This window comes from Rousettus aegyptiacus, unplaced genomic scaffold (genome assembly GCF_014176215.1).
Source record: "Rousettus aegyptiacus isolate mRouAeg1 unplaced genomic scaffold, mRouAeg1.p scaffold_m13_p_13, whole genome shotgun sequence".
In the NCBI taxonomy this organism is placed as follows: Eukaryota; Metazoa; Chordata; class Mammalia; order Chiroptera; family Pteropodidae; genus Rousettus; species Rousettus aegyptiacus.
In genome coordinates, this window is record NW_023416288.1 from 8,845,716 (window position 1) to 8,861,879 (window position 16,164).

Here is a 16,164-nt window from a genome sequence, read left to right on the forward strand (position 1 = left end):
AGGAAGTGGGTATCAAGGACATCCTCTAGGTGGTGATATTGCCCTGACTTTGGAACAATGAGTAGAAGTTACTAAATAAGTAAAATACAGTATATCTTAGGTTAACACATCTGCATCTTCCCACTACTTTTAATTATGATAATTTTGAAAAATATTCATAAAATCAAGGTAACATTGGAAAGTATTCACAATCAACAATTCAATCTACTTACCAACTTTTTTTCAAAAGAAATGACTTTTTGCCATTAAAATAACCAGGTGTTATAGGAAAAGCACCTTAACGCCTGCATTAAACTTACGTCACATGACATACTTATAGCTTATGCAGTAAGTTGAGTATTAAAAAGATTTGTGATTAATTTGAAGTTTATGTGTATATATGTTTTCAATTCTTTGATCATATTCAGATCACACATAGCCTAAAAAGTACCTCAGAATATTTCAAAGTGTTCCAAAAATTTTCATCAAGACTGTATCCTATTATTTACAATGTTTTTCCTGGAAAACTGTCTAAATATATTAATTAATAAATTTCTCTCTCTGTTTAATTCCTGAAATGTATATAAAACAATCTAGTAGAGCTAATGATGAGCTACAACTCTCTAAATGGTCAAATTCCAATTAAAAGCAAAGCAAATTGACATATACTCTGCAGACAGTCTTCTGGATAAATGTATAAACTTTGTTGGAATTTTTGAAACATAAGAAACAGCTTATAATTTATCATTACTTTCGTGTGTGTGTGTGGATCCTCAGCAATTTATAAGAAACCAAGTTGAGAATCTTCGTTCTCTTACCAGTTGTGGAATCAGAAAATTGAAATGAGTTGATAGTAGGACTGCTAGAAAAAATAGTTACAGTCGGTATCCTCTACAGCAACAGCAGGTTCCGTTACATGGGTGAACCTTCAGAATTGGTTCCTCTACACTACGTTCCTTTGAAGTCAAACAACCATGAAGCAAATATATTCCAACCTTAAGATACTCGTCTTCACATTCTTTGCTTATTGAACTAATATACCTTTAAAAACAGTTTGTCTAAAATATTTTTTTTAAAGGAATTGGTTTTCAAATGATGTTACAGGTTTTGCTGTTGTAAATTGCATTATTTGTAAATCTCCAAAATAATGTCTGTGCTGATAATCTTTTGTCTATAGGAAATTTTAGTGCTACTATATTAATTTTTAATAATTAAATAATATCATAAATTTATCCCAGAAATGCTTAAATTGTACCTATTTTTCTATTCTCTTCTGGTTTCTTTTTTCCTATAACAATTTTTTATATAGAATTTATTCAGAAGAATCAAATAGAATTCTATAGGTCGAAATTATTTTATTAGCAAATTAGTCATGTTATTAATGTATCTGATACAAATATATTTAACAATTCTGTAATTCAGACCTTGGTTTATAATCCACGTTCTGTATGACTTTATAATTGGCACCACTAGTGTTTTTAATTCCTCTCACTGTTCCTCCCCAACTATCTCTTTTTAAATACCACTTAAACAAATATTAAAAAAATAAAATACTGTAAGATCGTACTCACTTTTTTGTCCTTGTTGTATTTGGCAAAGATCTCCTGGGCTCTCTCTTCTCCTCCATCCGTAAACAACATGATAATCTTATTGCAGTTGGCTCTGGAAACATTATACTGTAAAAAAAAAGTGTATAACATTCACAATAAAAGGTAAACCATATGAAAGTGCATGGACAGGTTGCGAGTAATGAATAAAATATCTGCTCAATTAGTATATTCTAAAACCAGTTCCTGGGTCAGGTAAGGCCCACCCTACACAGGGCCTTCTCTTCACCACCCCCCCGCCTCTCCCCAGAACTCCACAGGTCTTATTCCTTCAGGTTTCTAATCAAATGTTACCTTATCAGTGAGGGCATACCTGAAAAGTACATTTTAAATTACAATCTCCCTCCCAGGCTGCATTTTTCTTCATAGGATTTCACACTCTTTTACGTATAAAGTACATATGCTGTTTGCTTACTGTTGGCTTCCCACATTGAAGGTAAGTACCATGAGAGCATGAAGTTTTGTCTTTTTTGTTCAATGTTTCCTTGACTAGGAAAGTGCCTAGCACATAATAACCTCTCAGTGGTTGATTAATACATAGATTTTAAAGGAATTAATGGTTATTATGTCAATTTTATGCTCCTACAATTTACACCAAAATAAATTATATTAATAAAAATGTACATACCCTTTCACCCATATTTTCAATCTATTTACATTGTCCCTCTCTTCCCTCTATATTCCTACTTTATTCACTTTAAATTGTAAACTCCTAGCTGAACCCTAACACCCAATTCTCTTGCACATCTTTATAAATGTCCAGACCTGCTCTTAGAATATCCTTCTATCCTCTCTCAACCCACCACACATATTCTATTTTTGAAAGACTAAATTCCAATAGTAAAATCCTTTCCTAACCTTTCTTTAAGATCCCCAAAGAGTCAAACATAGGAGAACAATGGATTAGCACCAAAGGGCCACTAAAATAAACAATTAATTTGGAAAGCTGGAGTTCTTTGAGATCTGAAATTATAATCTCAGCCTTTCTACTATTGTTAAATATGTTTGTGAAAGTGTTGAGAATAAAAGATACCACAATTTATGAATGTTCGGCTTCTTTCAAAATATCAAACTTCTAGCCTAGTGCTGTAAACCTAATTTGTAATGTTAACTTTCCAATAGCCACACTGAAGAAAGAAAAAAACACCTCAAGTTAATTCGAATAATATATTTTATTTAACCTAGCCATCTAAAGTATTATCAATTCAATATGAATTGATATAAAATTCATTGAGATGTTATATTATTTTCTTTTATAATAAGTCTTCAAATCTCAATGTGTATTTTATGCTTAAAACATTTTGATTCAGACCAGGCACATTTCAAATGCTTAACAGCACATGTGATTGTGGCACAGTTTTGGTCTTTAAATTACTAATTTTTTTTTAAATCATTAATACTCCTCTTTGTTTAAGCTTATTGAATGAAGGTCCACACTCTATCTTATTTTTCAAATAAGATAAACCCCATTTCCTGTTATAAAAGTTAATTAAGATAACGTTGTCCTCTATTGATAACAAGATTCTGTTACATATACTGTCACCACATTGACTAGGTCATTAGAACACTGGCAGTTAAATCTTTTATCCAAACATTGTGAAAACATAAGTATCAACTAATATAATTTATCCCATTTAAGCATGGTTCTTATCTTTGAAGATAATTATCTGAAAATCTGATTATACAAAAGTCACATATTTTATCATCAAGATACTTTTGTGAAAGGTGTTGAAATCCCTAAACTAAAACTAATTTTTCTGATAATTCATCTTTTTTATCTGCATATTTGAAAATGGGCAAAATAATACATGCCTAAAGGATTGTTTCTTAAAAGTTATAAAATAAATAAAGTTTTTACAACAGGACTTGGTTTCATTTTTTTTTTTTACCTTTATTTCTGACCATTTCTTTACAACCATTCAAACAGGAGTAACTCCCACATCTATCTTCCATGCCTAAATCTCCCTCTAGAAATTTAGATTAATATATCTAACTCTATAGAACACATCTCAAAGAAACCATTAACTCCTCAAGTCAACATTTCCTCCCCTAACCACTTGGTTTCATTTTTTTTTTTTTTTTTTAAAGTGACAGAGGTGTTACCATTCTTGAATGCAAATATCAGTATAAATTAGCACACTGGGTCTTGCTGATCATTTGTATATTTTTTAAAATAATCTTTTCAAGGAGAGATAGATACTAGGACACACACAAAAAAGGGATACAAAGAAATGTTTTGTTTTCAAAATGGGTAGCCTTCTAGGACTTGTGTTAGAATTAAGTACATCACAACAACTTTTTAGTGAATTTGTAATTATCTAAAGAATCACACAGTCACAACAATTATATGTAACTGGCTTGTAACTAATTAAGTAAAGAACTTGACTATTTCAATAAAATTATCATGAGTAGAGTTGGTAACTTACTTTAATATGTGATTTCATAAACTGCTTTGTAGTATCCCTGCCTTGCCAGCACAGAGCACAGCATCCAACACATACACACTCAAAAATTTTTTTGAAAAATGCATCTCAATTTATTTGATAATATTTTATGTAATAGTACTGAAGACTAATTCAAATCTTAATTTAAGGTTTACTATATAATAAATGATATGTCTAATTCTATTTGATACTTGCTTCAGTGATCTTAAAGGTAAACCTAGTAAGGATAAGCAAAAAAAAAAAAAAAAAAAAAAACCATGAAATGGCATGTATGATAATAAGACTAGATGTGTTTAAAAGAGATAACAAAATATGCTTCAACTTTAAATAAGTCAGGCTATGACTCTTGGGAAAATTATTTTACAATGAAGAAACGCAATACATAAGGGCATGTGGAAAGCAGAACACTTGAGATTTACTCCAGGAATAACTGAGACATATTAAAAATCATATACAATATTGGTAAAGGCAGTATTAGAGGCCAATAGGAGTAAAATTATATTTTATCAGTAAATAGTAATGAATCTTCAAGTTAATGTGGCTTCTCTAATGAGACTGCCTCTGCGAGATAGTTCACTAGGCCTGAGACCCCTTATCATTTCACAATTAAACCCCAGAATAGGAGGGAATGAAATGAAGCAAATGAACAATACTAAGAATAATTAAAATGACAAGATCTAGAAAACTCGATTACTGACTCAAGAGAAAAATAATTTTTATTTTTAAAAATTATATTTCTTTACTACAGAAAGAATATATCTCAATCTAATGGTCAATTACATTTGAATTTCAAAGTTTTGAGTTTCCATTTTTTTTTTATTATGAACATGTGTCACTTAATAAAACATGTACATTTTACCAAAGATAACTTCTCTTGAAAACTGCACTGTTGAAATTCTTTGCTTTTCCGTCTCACTTGCTTATCTTACAGCATCTAATAAATATCACCACCTCGAACTCAACATAACAGAAACTGAGCTCTTTCTACCCTCACATTCCCTCTATCTAGATTCTTTTGCCATCATCCGCTTAGCATTCTAGTTCAAAGAATTTATAGTCACCCAAATCTCCTCCCCCTCTCAGTAATTTCTTCCCCAACCCAGTAACCAAGTCACTCTTTAACATCTCTTCACTTCTATTCCAATACCAGGATTTCTATAATAGCTTCTTAACTTAGAACATTAGTTAGATCATGTCATTTTCATACTGTAAACTTTTGTTTGCTCCTAAAGACTTTATTAACTGATACCTCATGGGCTTTCCATTTTCATCATTGCTTCTATATGGCTACGTCCCAGCCATGCCAAACTGCCAGCAATTCTTGCGACGTACCACTTTACCTGGCATACTTCTGTGCATTTGTTCATGCTGTTCTTTTTATCTGGAATGATTTCACTTTTTTTCATCTACCTCCCCAGATTCTACTAATTCCTCAAAATCTTGTTTTCAAAGTTATGCCATACTTTCCTCACCTCTTTTGGGTAAGTCGAGTCCCTCCATGCTGTTCCAGTAAACACGTTCTGAATGTTCTATAATGGCCCTAATGCATTGTACTAAGAGTAATGATTTAGTGCCTTATGCTTGATCTTCTTGAGAACAGACGGTTTTATTTGCTTCTATAATTCCAACTCTAGCACTGTGACAGGAAATTGTGAGGCACTCAATAAACATTGGCTGAATGAACAAATGAATGAATCAACTAATCGGACATCTTGAAAACTGTTTAGAAGAGTCATTTGGGGAACAAAGTCAGATTTGCAGAAAAGACCATATGTAAGAATTTATTCAGTGATTCAGCAACTATGATAGAAATTGTGAGCTCTGTACCAGCCATGTGCTAGTCATTAATTATAATAACAATGATTATGACTCCAACACCAGTCCAACGACTTACATACACATGAGGTGTGCTATGTGTGAGATTCTGTAAACAATAAACAATCCTGTTCACAACCCTCTGATGTACATACTATGGTGACCCCATTGTATAAGTGAGGAAACCAAGGTTCACAGATGTTAGGTCCACATTCTTGACCATAGCAATAACATTGTCTCTTGAGATATACAAAACTGAATGATGGCTCCTACTTTTAAATAGTTGAAAGTGACATAGATGATATGGCCATTTGAAAATACAGTCCATAGTAAGATACTCACTATGATACGGGGCAGGCAGTAGGCATGCCAGAGTCTAACAGTCTAGCTCTAGACATCGATGGGTGATTTGTTCAGGGGGAATCTTCCCTGAGGAAGGAATTCCTGCTCTGGAACTTATCTTCCTAGTCACTTTAATGTCTATAGTTTGAACATTTTTGTACATTTAGAAACAACTTAAAGACTCAAACTAGATGTTTAAAACTAAAATATATCCAGCAACCATTTTATGATTAAGAGTACAAGTTTCCAGATAAATACTATAGTAACTGAGATAAGAAAAAAAAGATCTAAATACACAAACTAATTTTTTAAGTGCTTATACAGTATTAATAATTTTACATATGCATTTTTAAACAGTATAAGAAAGATGAGAAGAAAGATCTAAAAGGAAATCTACATTTTTTTATGCCATTTGAATTTTGTATTTAGAAATACAAATAGTTCGAAGATTTCTACTGCCTGGACACACCTGGTTTCTAAATAAATGAAAAACAGCACTGTCATTTCTCCTGGATAGCAGTAACTATCAGGATATTGAAATTCAGCTACTATAATTCAATAATAAAAGAGCAAAGGGGATGGTATTGATACTTACATTAAGTAGCTGTTCAAAAGCAAAACTAAAGCCTTTCTTATAATCTGTGATTCCTTTTGCTGTAATATTATTTACTGCATCTTTCAACACTTTCTTGTTTCTTACATTTGCTTGCACAAGGTGCTGAAAACAGCTTACATCCTGGGCATTGCTGTTAAACTGCAAAAGATAAAAAAATATATATAAATATTAAAATCAACAAAGTAATTTTTGTTGAATTTGTTGCTTATAATTCTCAATACTGTTGCATTTCTTTCTCTTTCAAAAAAGAAAATGGACTAGATTGGTAATAAAAGTACATTAAGGATCAAGCAATACTTTCACTTAAGCCCCAACTTATACTGTAACCCTGAGCCTGTCACTTACCTCCTGAAGCCTGGTTTCCTTGATTAAAAATTTGAGATTTGAGTTATGTGAGGTCCCTGCTAGCTATCAATTTTCATGAGCATTTATATGAAAAAGTCCAACACATAATGAAATGTATTCAGAAACCAGAAATGATATTATATGCCTGTGCAGGATACAGGGAAAAACTGAGTATTTTACTTGTTTCACCTAAGGGCAAACGAGATAGAAAGATAGTAGACTGAATTAAAGAAACAGAGATTTAATAATTTTGAAATTTGAGAGTAGAGTTTTCCTATGGGGGTTAAAGCAGGGAAGCAATTTGAAACTGGGAAGAACAACTGGTAGCTTTTTAGAACTATTACTCTAGAGGTGATATACAGACTAGAGTGGAATCAGGGAGCCAAGACAAAGAGCAAAAGATTATTATAGAGTTATTGCTATCAGTGATGAGGACCTGAACGACAAAGGCTACAGGAGGAGAAAACATGAACACCAATGACGCCTGCCTCAAACCAAAAATTTAAGAATGATCACCAAAGTAATTTCACCAATCCTATAAAAAGTATTCACATAGTTCACTGGCTATTTCCAAAAAAGATAAGAACAACACGAGTACTGCAATGAGATCCTGGATATTAAGATGAGTAGGATCATGCTATCATTTATTAATTCTGCTATTTGTGGAATTCCCTCAGGCTCTTGGGGCCTAAACTGTCATATTGGCAAAACAAGAATAATAAAAATATACTTGTTAGGAAGTAGAGGCTAGACACATTAAATGTTGAAGATAGTCTCAGATCAAAAACATAATTAAATGGTTTCAATAGGTGGATTATAAGCCAAAAAATTTATAAGCGAATATATATTATAAATATAATGCATCATTCTTTATTCTCTGAAGGTCATGGAAGCCTAATTATAAGGTGCGCTGCACTTTTCAACAATCCTTTAAGCAAATATTTACTATCAGTCTGTTATTTCAAGAATTGTGGCAAGTAATAGTTTTGTGCCTTCACACATTAAGTAAACTGGGTTTGTGCACACATATAAACAAACACTCATATGGTGTTTACTATGTTCTGCATTCACTATACGCTCTATAAATATTAATCTCCTCTTGGCAAATACCCTACAAGATGAGTATCATTATTATCCACAAAGAAATAAGCATAGAGGTTAAGTAATTTGTTCATAGCTACATACTAAAGAAGTGATAGACAGAATTCAGACGAGCACTAGGGCAGAAGTCTGGGATTTTAACTAGTTCCACACAAGCTATCAATATATTACAATAAATTATAATTACTTCTGTTAAGCAACATAATATTATGCTCTAGAAGACAGTATCAGGGGAATAAGTTCTAATTTGGACTGTGAGTAGTTAGGGGAGATCTCTGGGGGAAAAAATGGAGAAAGAATATTACAGGCAAACAGAACAACATTAAAAAGGCCCTAATGTGGGGGGAGGGTATGGGAGCCATTTAGTGAAACATAAAGAAGGAGTTTAGCTCAGTCACATATGAGGACAAACGATATAAAATGAATTCAGGGAGGGAGGCTGGAGCTAGATTATGCAGGTATCTAATGGAAATATGAAGAATTGGTACTTTATTTTCTGTCAAATAAAAAGTCACAGAAAGATTTTAAGCCAAATGCAAAATAATTTAATCTAGAATTTTAAGAGGTTACCCTAGCTGTTGTTTGAGAAATGGATTTAAGGTGAGCACAATACAAAAGGAGTGGGGATAATTAGAAGGCTACTGCAGTAACCTAGCTGGAACATGCAAAATGGCTTTATTTGTAGAGATGATCAGAAAAGGAGCGATTCCAGGTCTATTTTGGAGGAAGAAGCAATAGGACGTGGTGGTGGATTGCATAAGTGGTTGAATTAAGCAAGTAGTGGTATTATGAATGATTGCCAGCTTCCAACAGGGGCATCGAAATGGCCAGGGACTGGAGAAGTGATGGGTTCAGGGATGCTTCAGGAATAGGGAAGAGAAACGCAGAGTTCAAGTGAGGGTGAGTTTTTAATATAAGTGAGATATGCAAATGGGATGTCAAGAAATCATAACATTTAAAGCACGAAGCTCAAAAGAAGTCTTGGTTAGAGATTTTAAAAAGCTTCAGCATAGAAATTTGGTTTAAAACCATGTGAAATAAAGGTGAAGTAGAAGAGGAGTTCTTGAGAAAAGTAAATAAGAGTTAAATTCCTTCCCATGGAGGTGAGGAAAAAATTAGGTGCCTGGACCATCCTGGATGATGAGAGACAGAAAAAAGTCTCAGGAAGAAGACAATGCAGTTTGGAGACAGAGAAGATGAGGACTTACTGAACTCATCCATGCTATATGCAGTCTCTGTGGGGGCAGAATCCAGTGGAATGCACTGAAGAACAATGGGGCGTTATAGCATGTGTGGAGGCCTGTCTTCAAAGCCTGTTGGCTGGGAAGCAGAGAAGGAAAAGAGGTGATACCTGTAAAGGTTAACCTGGGTTGAAGGAAAGGCTTCTTTAAAATGAATGGTCATTAGAGCAAGAGAAGATTGATATGAAAGAGTGAAGGAAGAAAATGATGCTGGAAATAGAAAGAGGTGAAAAAATCTGTTTACTGTTTTATATAAATTTGAATGTGAAAACTTAGTCTCTTCAGATCCAAATCTAACTCCCACTTCCTCTTTCATCACTTTTCCATTTTTTGATAATGTGACACGATTGTAATCTATATGTTTCATTTTGAAAATAAAAGAATGTGAGAATTCTCCTGTTAGGAAGTAAAGAAAAATAGTTTGTCAAAATATTAAAACATCTAACCTTAGAGAATTATTAGATATGGTTATAGGAAATGTTATTAACTGATTTAGTTAAACCATGAATCATGGTAAAATTACAAGTTCTGCAGAAAATGAACACTGAATAATGTATTGCCCTGAGTCTTCTGACTAGCCTTGACCTGCTTTTAACACAGAAAAGTGAAGCATCTCATTAAATCACTTCAACACAAACTGATTAAATGTAAATTCAATTTATTAAATACAAATTCAGTAGTGTGTAATAGAAATATTATAATTATATTCATAATAAAACTTATAAATAATGCAGAGAAAGGAATAACTTACAAAGGCTAAATCCCTATAGCAAATCTTATTCTCCTAAGGAAAGGAATTAGAAATTTTAAAAGTTCTAAATTAGATAGGAATATATTCACAGCCATCTTATACTCACCTGCTTTTAGAACAGAAAAAAAAGAACGGGTTTATTTTCATAAACTGAAATTGCAGCCTTTGGTAACATCTGTCTAGATTTTAATTTATAAACCATGTATTTAATATATAAACCACATATATATTAAAAACCTTAGGGCAAAAGTTTAATAACATATCATTATAAAACTTTGAAACTGCATATAGTTAAGGAAAGTAGATTTAAAGAGCCCTACTTTTGCTTTCAAGAAATACTTCTTTTAAAATTATATTTTTAAACTAACCCTACAGAGTCAGAAATCCAAACTAGTATCACACAGATTTCATTCCTGAGCCCTCCAAAATTCAACCAAGTCCGTCCCTTATTGGCGTTGCTGAAGAAAATCTCTGCCAGCATCTGAGACAGGAAGGCGTGTGGGGTTATGTGAGTTTCTGGGTAGAAATCATGCAGGACTTTGCATCTCTACTTCAGCATTTGGAGATCCTTTTCACTTCTTTCACATATTCTGTTCCTTCTGCCTACACTTTTCCTCTTTTCTACATTTGGTTTTTCTACTTACCTCAACATTCTTTCCTTCTAAAAGGCTTTTATGACCTTCCCTCACTAGGTCAAGTCACTCCATCATAAACTCTTCTGGGCCTACATATAGCTCTTTCTTATAGAACACATTACAGTAATAACATCATACTTCTTTGTATGGTATCTTGATTGACTCTGGATTAGAAGCCCACATGGACAAAAAAAAAAAAAAAAAAAAAAGGCTACCCCACCATTGTATTCTCAATACTTGGCATATAATAAGTATGTTATAAAGACTTACTGAATACATGTATGGAGTTTAAGAAAATTAAAAGATGATATAAAATGTTGATCAATAGGCAAACTATAGACTTATTGGTGTACTAATTGTATTTTAGCTCTATAATATGTTGTTAAACTTATACATTCATAAATATAAAAAAAAATTGTCCAAGTAGACACTATTAAAATAGTCAAATGAAGATGTATGTAGAACCTGTAGCATAGAGCTTGGCATAAAACAGATGTCAAAGCAATTGCAACTCTATCATTTAAAAGATTATTTTAGTGAAAAAAGTTAGTATACTTAATACTGAAATGAGAATGAATTCCTAGATTCATGAGAAAGAGTCAGATAAGCAATTAAAATAAATAAAATATCAGCTTTAGTGAGCTTTAAATAAGGTTCACTAATAGGATGATACAAGAGCCCCTCAAACATCAGTTTAATGTTTAAAACAGTCTCTCAGATAACCATGAACATTAAATTTTAATGTTTCTAAAAAACATTCCTATTAAATATCATAGTAAAGTACACATGTCAAATGAAAAGATACTTCAGGGCCAGAACAAACTGTTAATTTCTCAAAACCTTTGGATATGTAAAGGCAATATCTATTTTCTGATCCTTTACTGAGTAAGAAGTCACTTCATACAATACTCCTGAGAGAGGGGGCTCTGCTGCTCTTTGGATTAACCTGGATACAAATGATGAAATGCTGGCACTGCCTTGATATTCAGCATAAGTCAAAGCATCAAGTTCCTGGAAAGCATCCTTGTCTAGGATTGGTATCTGTAATACATGTTCACGAAGTGAGAAGATTGGTGGGGTCAAGTATTTTACCATAAAACTTAAAAATTAAAAAAAAAAAACTTGGAGGTAATATTCTTTCAGTTGGCACTGCGGAAAAAAAGAAGTGCCGTTTTGAATATTTGTTTGACCACTCAGTATACCTTTCTATTCCTTTCTATTCCTTTCCATCATCCATGGATTCTAAACTCTGATACAGGCAGACTTACTTTAGGGTACTTTATACATTGTTTAGTCATAAAACATAATGGGGCAAAACTGACATAATTTATAATTCCTTAGTTTTTGAAATATTGTGCTAATCTATTTCCTTTCTTTTTTGCATGGAAAAGATATATATATATATAGTGCCAAAGTGTAAGTTCAAACTGTAGATGATCAGCAAAAACAAGAGATCAAACCTAGACCTTTGGAACAAGAACATTTTTTTTTTTAAATGCAAAATATGAGTAAACTTTTTAACATAATTTAACAATAATAATCTATAGAAAAATTTATATTATGTAAAGTAATTAATTTAAATGCATTATCTAAATTTTAAAAGCTTACAATTTTGCATGGTAAGTAGTACAATTACAAATTATGAAGCTATCCACATTTTGGACAACAGATGGCGATGCAGGAAAAATAAAATGGAAGTGAACAGCCTGTGATCTGCAAAATCTTGGTTAACTCTTATTCCTATTAGAATTATTTTTAATTTATTTTAACTTTCCTATTTTATGTAGAACATTTGGAGATTATAAAATATCATAAGAAATAAAATGATTATCTTAGAATCCAGAGAAAATAGCTGATAACATTTATTCATTCACATGTAACTATTACCTGTTAAGAATGATTTTAAGGTTCTTTATCTGTTGGCAAATTACTTTCCAAAAATTTTGCAACAATTTACAATATATATATTATAATCTTACTTCATTCTCATAAACACAACATTTTTATGGCTAAATTTTAAGAAAAAAAATATTTCAGTAAAGTAATTACTTGAATTTCCTTGATGGCTAATGAAGCAAAATAATCCTGGGGATTGTAAATCCTATTTTTTCCTTTATTTTGTTGCTTAGATTCTAATTTTAATTTTTGAACCTATTTATGATTTCATAAAATAATGTTATGCTTAGAAAACCATCCGTCAATCAGGTAAATATTCAGTTATAGTTTCTACTAATATTTGATGATTTTGTTTGCTTATTTTACACTTTAGTGTTTAGTCATGTTGGAACTTATTTCTACAATAGTATGAGGTAAAAATTATAGTAATCTGTTTTTTTCAAAGAGCTAGTCAGTTTTCCCTTTTATTGAATAATTAATGGTTTGTGATTCATTCTTTATAATAAATTACAATTTGGAATAAACTTCTAGAATACTTTTATTTCTTTACTGATTTCCATATTCCATCAACTTCTTACTTTTTAATATTAATAATAAGAATATTAGCCAACGTATACTGAGACTTATAACTGTGCCAGGGTAAGCACTTTACATGTATGAATTCGTTTAACCTTCACCAACCTTATGATTTCAGTTTTAATATGGTTTCTATTCTACAGTTGAGGAAATGAGGCTTAGAGTATAAAGCAATGTGCCCAGAGTCACACAGCAAATAAGAATATTCTGACTAAGAGTCAGAAATATTCTGACTAAGAGTCAGAAATCTGCTTCTAACCCAAACACCTGACACACTCACTCTACAGTATCTAATTATTTTCAATGTATACCAGAGGAGGAAGCTGAACAAACTGTATCCTATAATACTATTTCTTTCAACTGTCTTCCTATTAAACTTAAGAACTGCATTTACCAAATAAATTTGAGAAAAACTGACATCTTCATACAAGTCAGATTTTCATTCCAGGAAGAATTATTCATTAATTTCACATTTATAACTATTTCCATTTCAACTTTTTTACATATAGATCATATATTCCCTTCCCTGTTTTAAAATGCAGGTCCCAGATATGTTATTAAAAGTATTACTAGGTAATTCATGATTTTTGCTAATGTTGTGAATATAATTTTAATTTCTATTAATGCCTGACCAGGGAAAACCAGAAGGTGTGATCACTCTCCCACACAAACGCCAGGAATATCTTTGTTGATGGCACTCTGGAACTTGAACACTCTTGTCCTAAAATTGACCTTGCGGTGGCTCAGTACTGACTGCTGGTTTGTGTTTTTTTGTTTTATTTTGTTGTTGTTGTTGTTGTTGGCCTATTTTATAAAAAAAAAAAACTGATAAAAAATTTTCCACTTTTTAATTCCATTTAGGAAAATTCCATTTAGGAAAACCAGGTCTCTAATAAGCATCAATGGCTACAACCGATTCAATTATCTCCTTTGAGACCGCTTTAGGTCTCTCCTTTCTGAAATAAAAGGTTTTACTAGATTGCTGAGAAAGCCCCTCATATTCTAAAATCATATCATTTAGCTCTGATAGTTTTAACTATCAGGGAAAAAAATTACATAAATGAGTAGGAATAATATATTCTGTATATGTTGAAAGAAAATGGCACCGATAAAATAGTGAAAATATTGGCAACATTATCAATTAAAATTTGTGTTTGCCTAAAATTATAAACCATCACCTATCAAAACTTTAGCCAAATGTTTTCATTTTTAAACAAATATTTCAATTAACTTGAATAATGGCATACCCAAAATTCAGTCTGTTGACCTTTGTTGAAACACTGAATACATTTCCACATAAGTCCCAGTTATCATTTTAATATATTCTATTACTGTTTTGACATAGAAAACTTTTAAATCTAATTATATGCCTTTAGAAGAATTTCAAATGAGAGTGCTATACTTTTGCTTCAAAAGTAATTTGTATTAAGCTTCTGACTCACTACTCGATATTTATATTTTTTCAAACATCTTTTATTCAACCATTGTGCAATCCTGATATAACACATGTCTGACTAGAAATATGAACAGCATTTTCTCCATCATCTTGAGATATAGTAATCATATTAGCATTATTTATATTACAATTATTTTTTCATAGCCCTGTGGAAATTTAAATGCCAGCTGCCAAAGATGAAGCTTTAATAAAATGACCAAATGATCATATACTCTTTATTCTCTTCCTTTTCGCCAACACTATGATACAGAGCTGGCCAACGTGTTCAATATTTCACTGTACCTAAAGATGATTACTTGGAACATCTTCCTTACTTGAAAAAAGAGCAGTTGTAAAGATTGTGGGATTTACCTAAAAACCACAAAGAGAATGACACACATATCCAATGTATTTGCCGAGTAGAGAAACTGCAACACTGATGAGTGAAGATAACTCCAATCCTTTAAAAACACAAAGATATTTTATCACTGATTGAAATTTGTTATAAAATTCTGACATCTATGTAGCACTTTTTTCCCCCTAGCACTGTTACGACTGACAAAGAAGTAGAGTCAATTCAAGAAGGACCACTATGTGCCTTGAAATCTATACACAGTAACATTTGAGCAAAACAGCCTCTAAATTCAAAGAAATATCCATTCCCGGCAAAGAAGAAGTACAGGGACATAGAAAATAAAGAACAAACGCATATATAAAATATCAGATGGAGAGAAACGCCATAAACAAAAATGAAGTAAGGTAAAGTGATAGATGACAATTGAAGTGATACAATAACTAAAACTAGAATGATTTTGAAGACATGGTCATCGAAGAAGACCTCTATACTAAGGAAGCATTCAAACAAAGACCTGAGCAATGTGGGGCGATAAGCATGCAGCTGTATAAACTTTGAAACATTAAGACTCAGGGTAAACAGATGCGATTACTAATTTATGCATATCTGTAAGACATGTACCTAAAGGAAAGGACAGATCTGTTTTTTAAACAAGGTTATTAACATCACCAATGAGTTCTAAACATGAAACAGCATCTGGCATCAACATAAATTTACCAACTACGTTAAAAATTTTACATTCAATCTAACTCAGTTCCATTGAGATCAAATATTATATATAACTATTTCATATATATGAAATACATATTAAAAAACTTAGAGTATGATATGATATAAATTAATAAAAAATAGACAAAAAAGATACCTATTAATAGTGCATAGGGTTAAAGAGATTTCATGAGGAGTGAAAAAAAATTGGAATATATTTTAAAGGATACAATAAGCATGAATTATTTAACAAAACACTAGGAACGTAGTGGGAAAATGCAAATGCCAGTATTTGCACTTGAAATTTATGAGACCTTA

At 31.8% G+C, this 16,164-nt stretch overlaps 1 protein-coding gene across 7 annotated transcripts in view; it reads right to left on the bottom strand.

Moving 5' to 3' along the window:
- The window catches only part of CACNA2D1 (calcium voltage-gated channel auxiliary subunit alpha2delta 1), a 449,625-nt gene that overhangs the window by 91,380 nt on the left and 342,081 nt on the right, over nt 1-16,164 (bottom strand). For all 7 annotated transcript variants that reach the window (XM_016127273.2, XM_016127276.2, XM_016127274.2 and 4 more), the window contains exons 11-12: nt 6,783-6,941; nt 1,551-1,655 (exon numbers count right to left, since the gene is read on the bottom strand). In XM_016127273.2, coding sequence (XP_015982759.1) covers nt 1,551-1,655; nt 6,783-6,941 — 264 coding nt within the window. The remainder of the gene's footprint in view (nt 1-1,550; nt 1,656-6,782; nt 6,942-16,164) is intronic.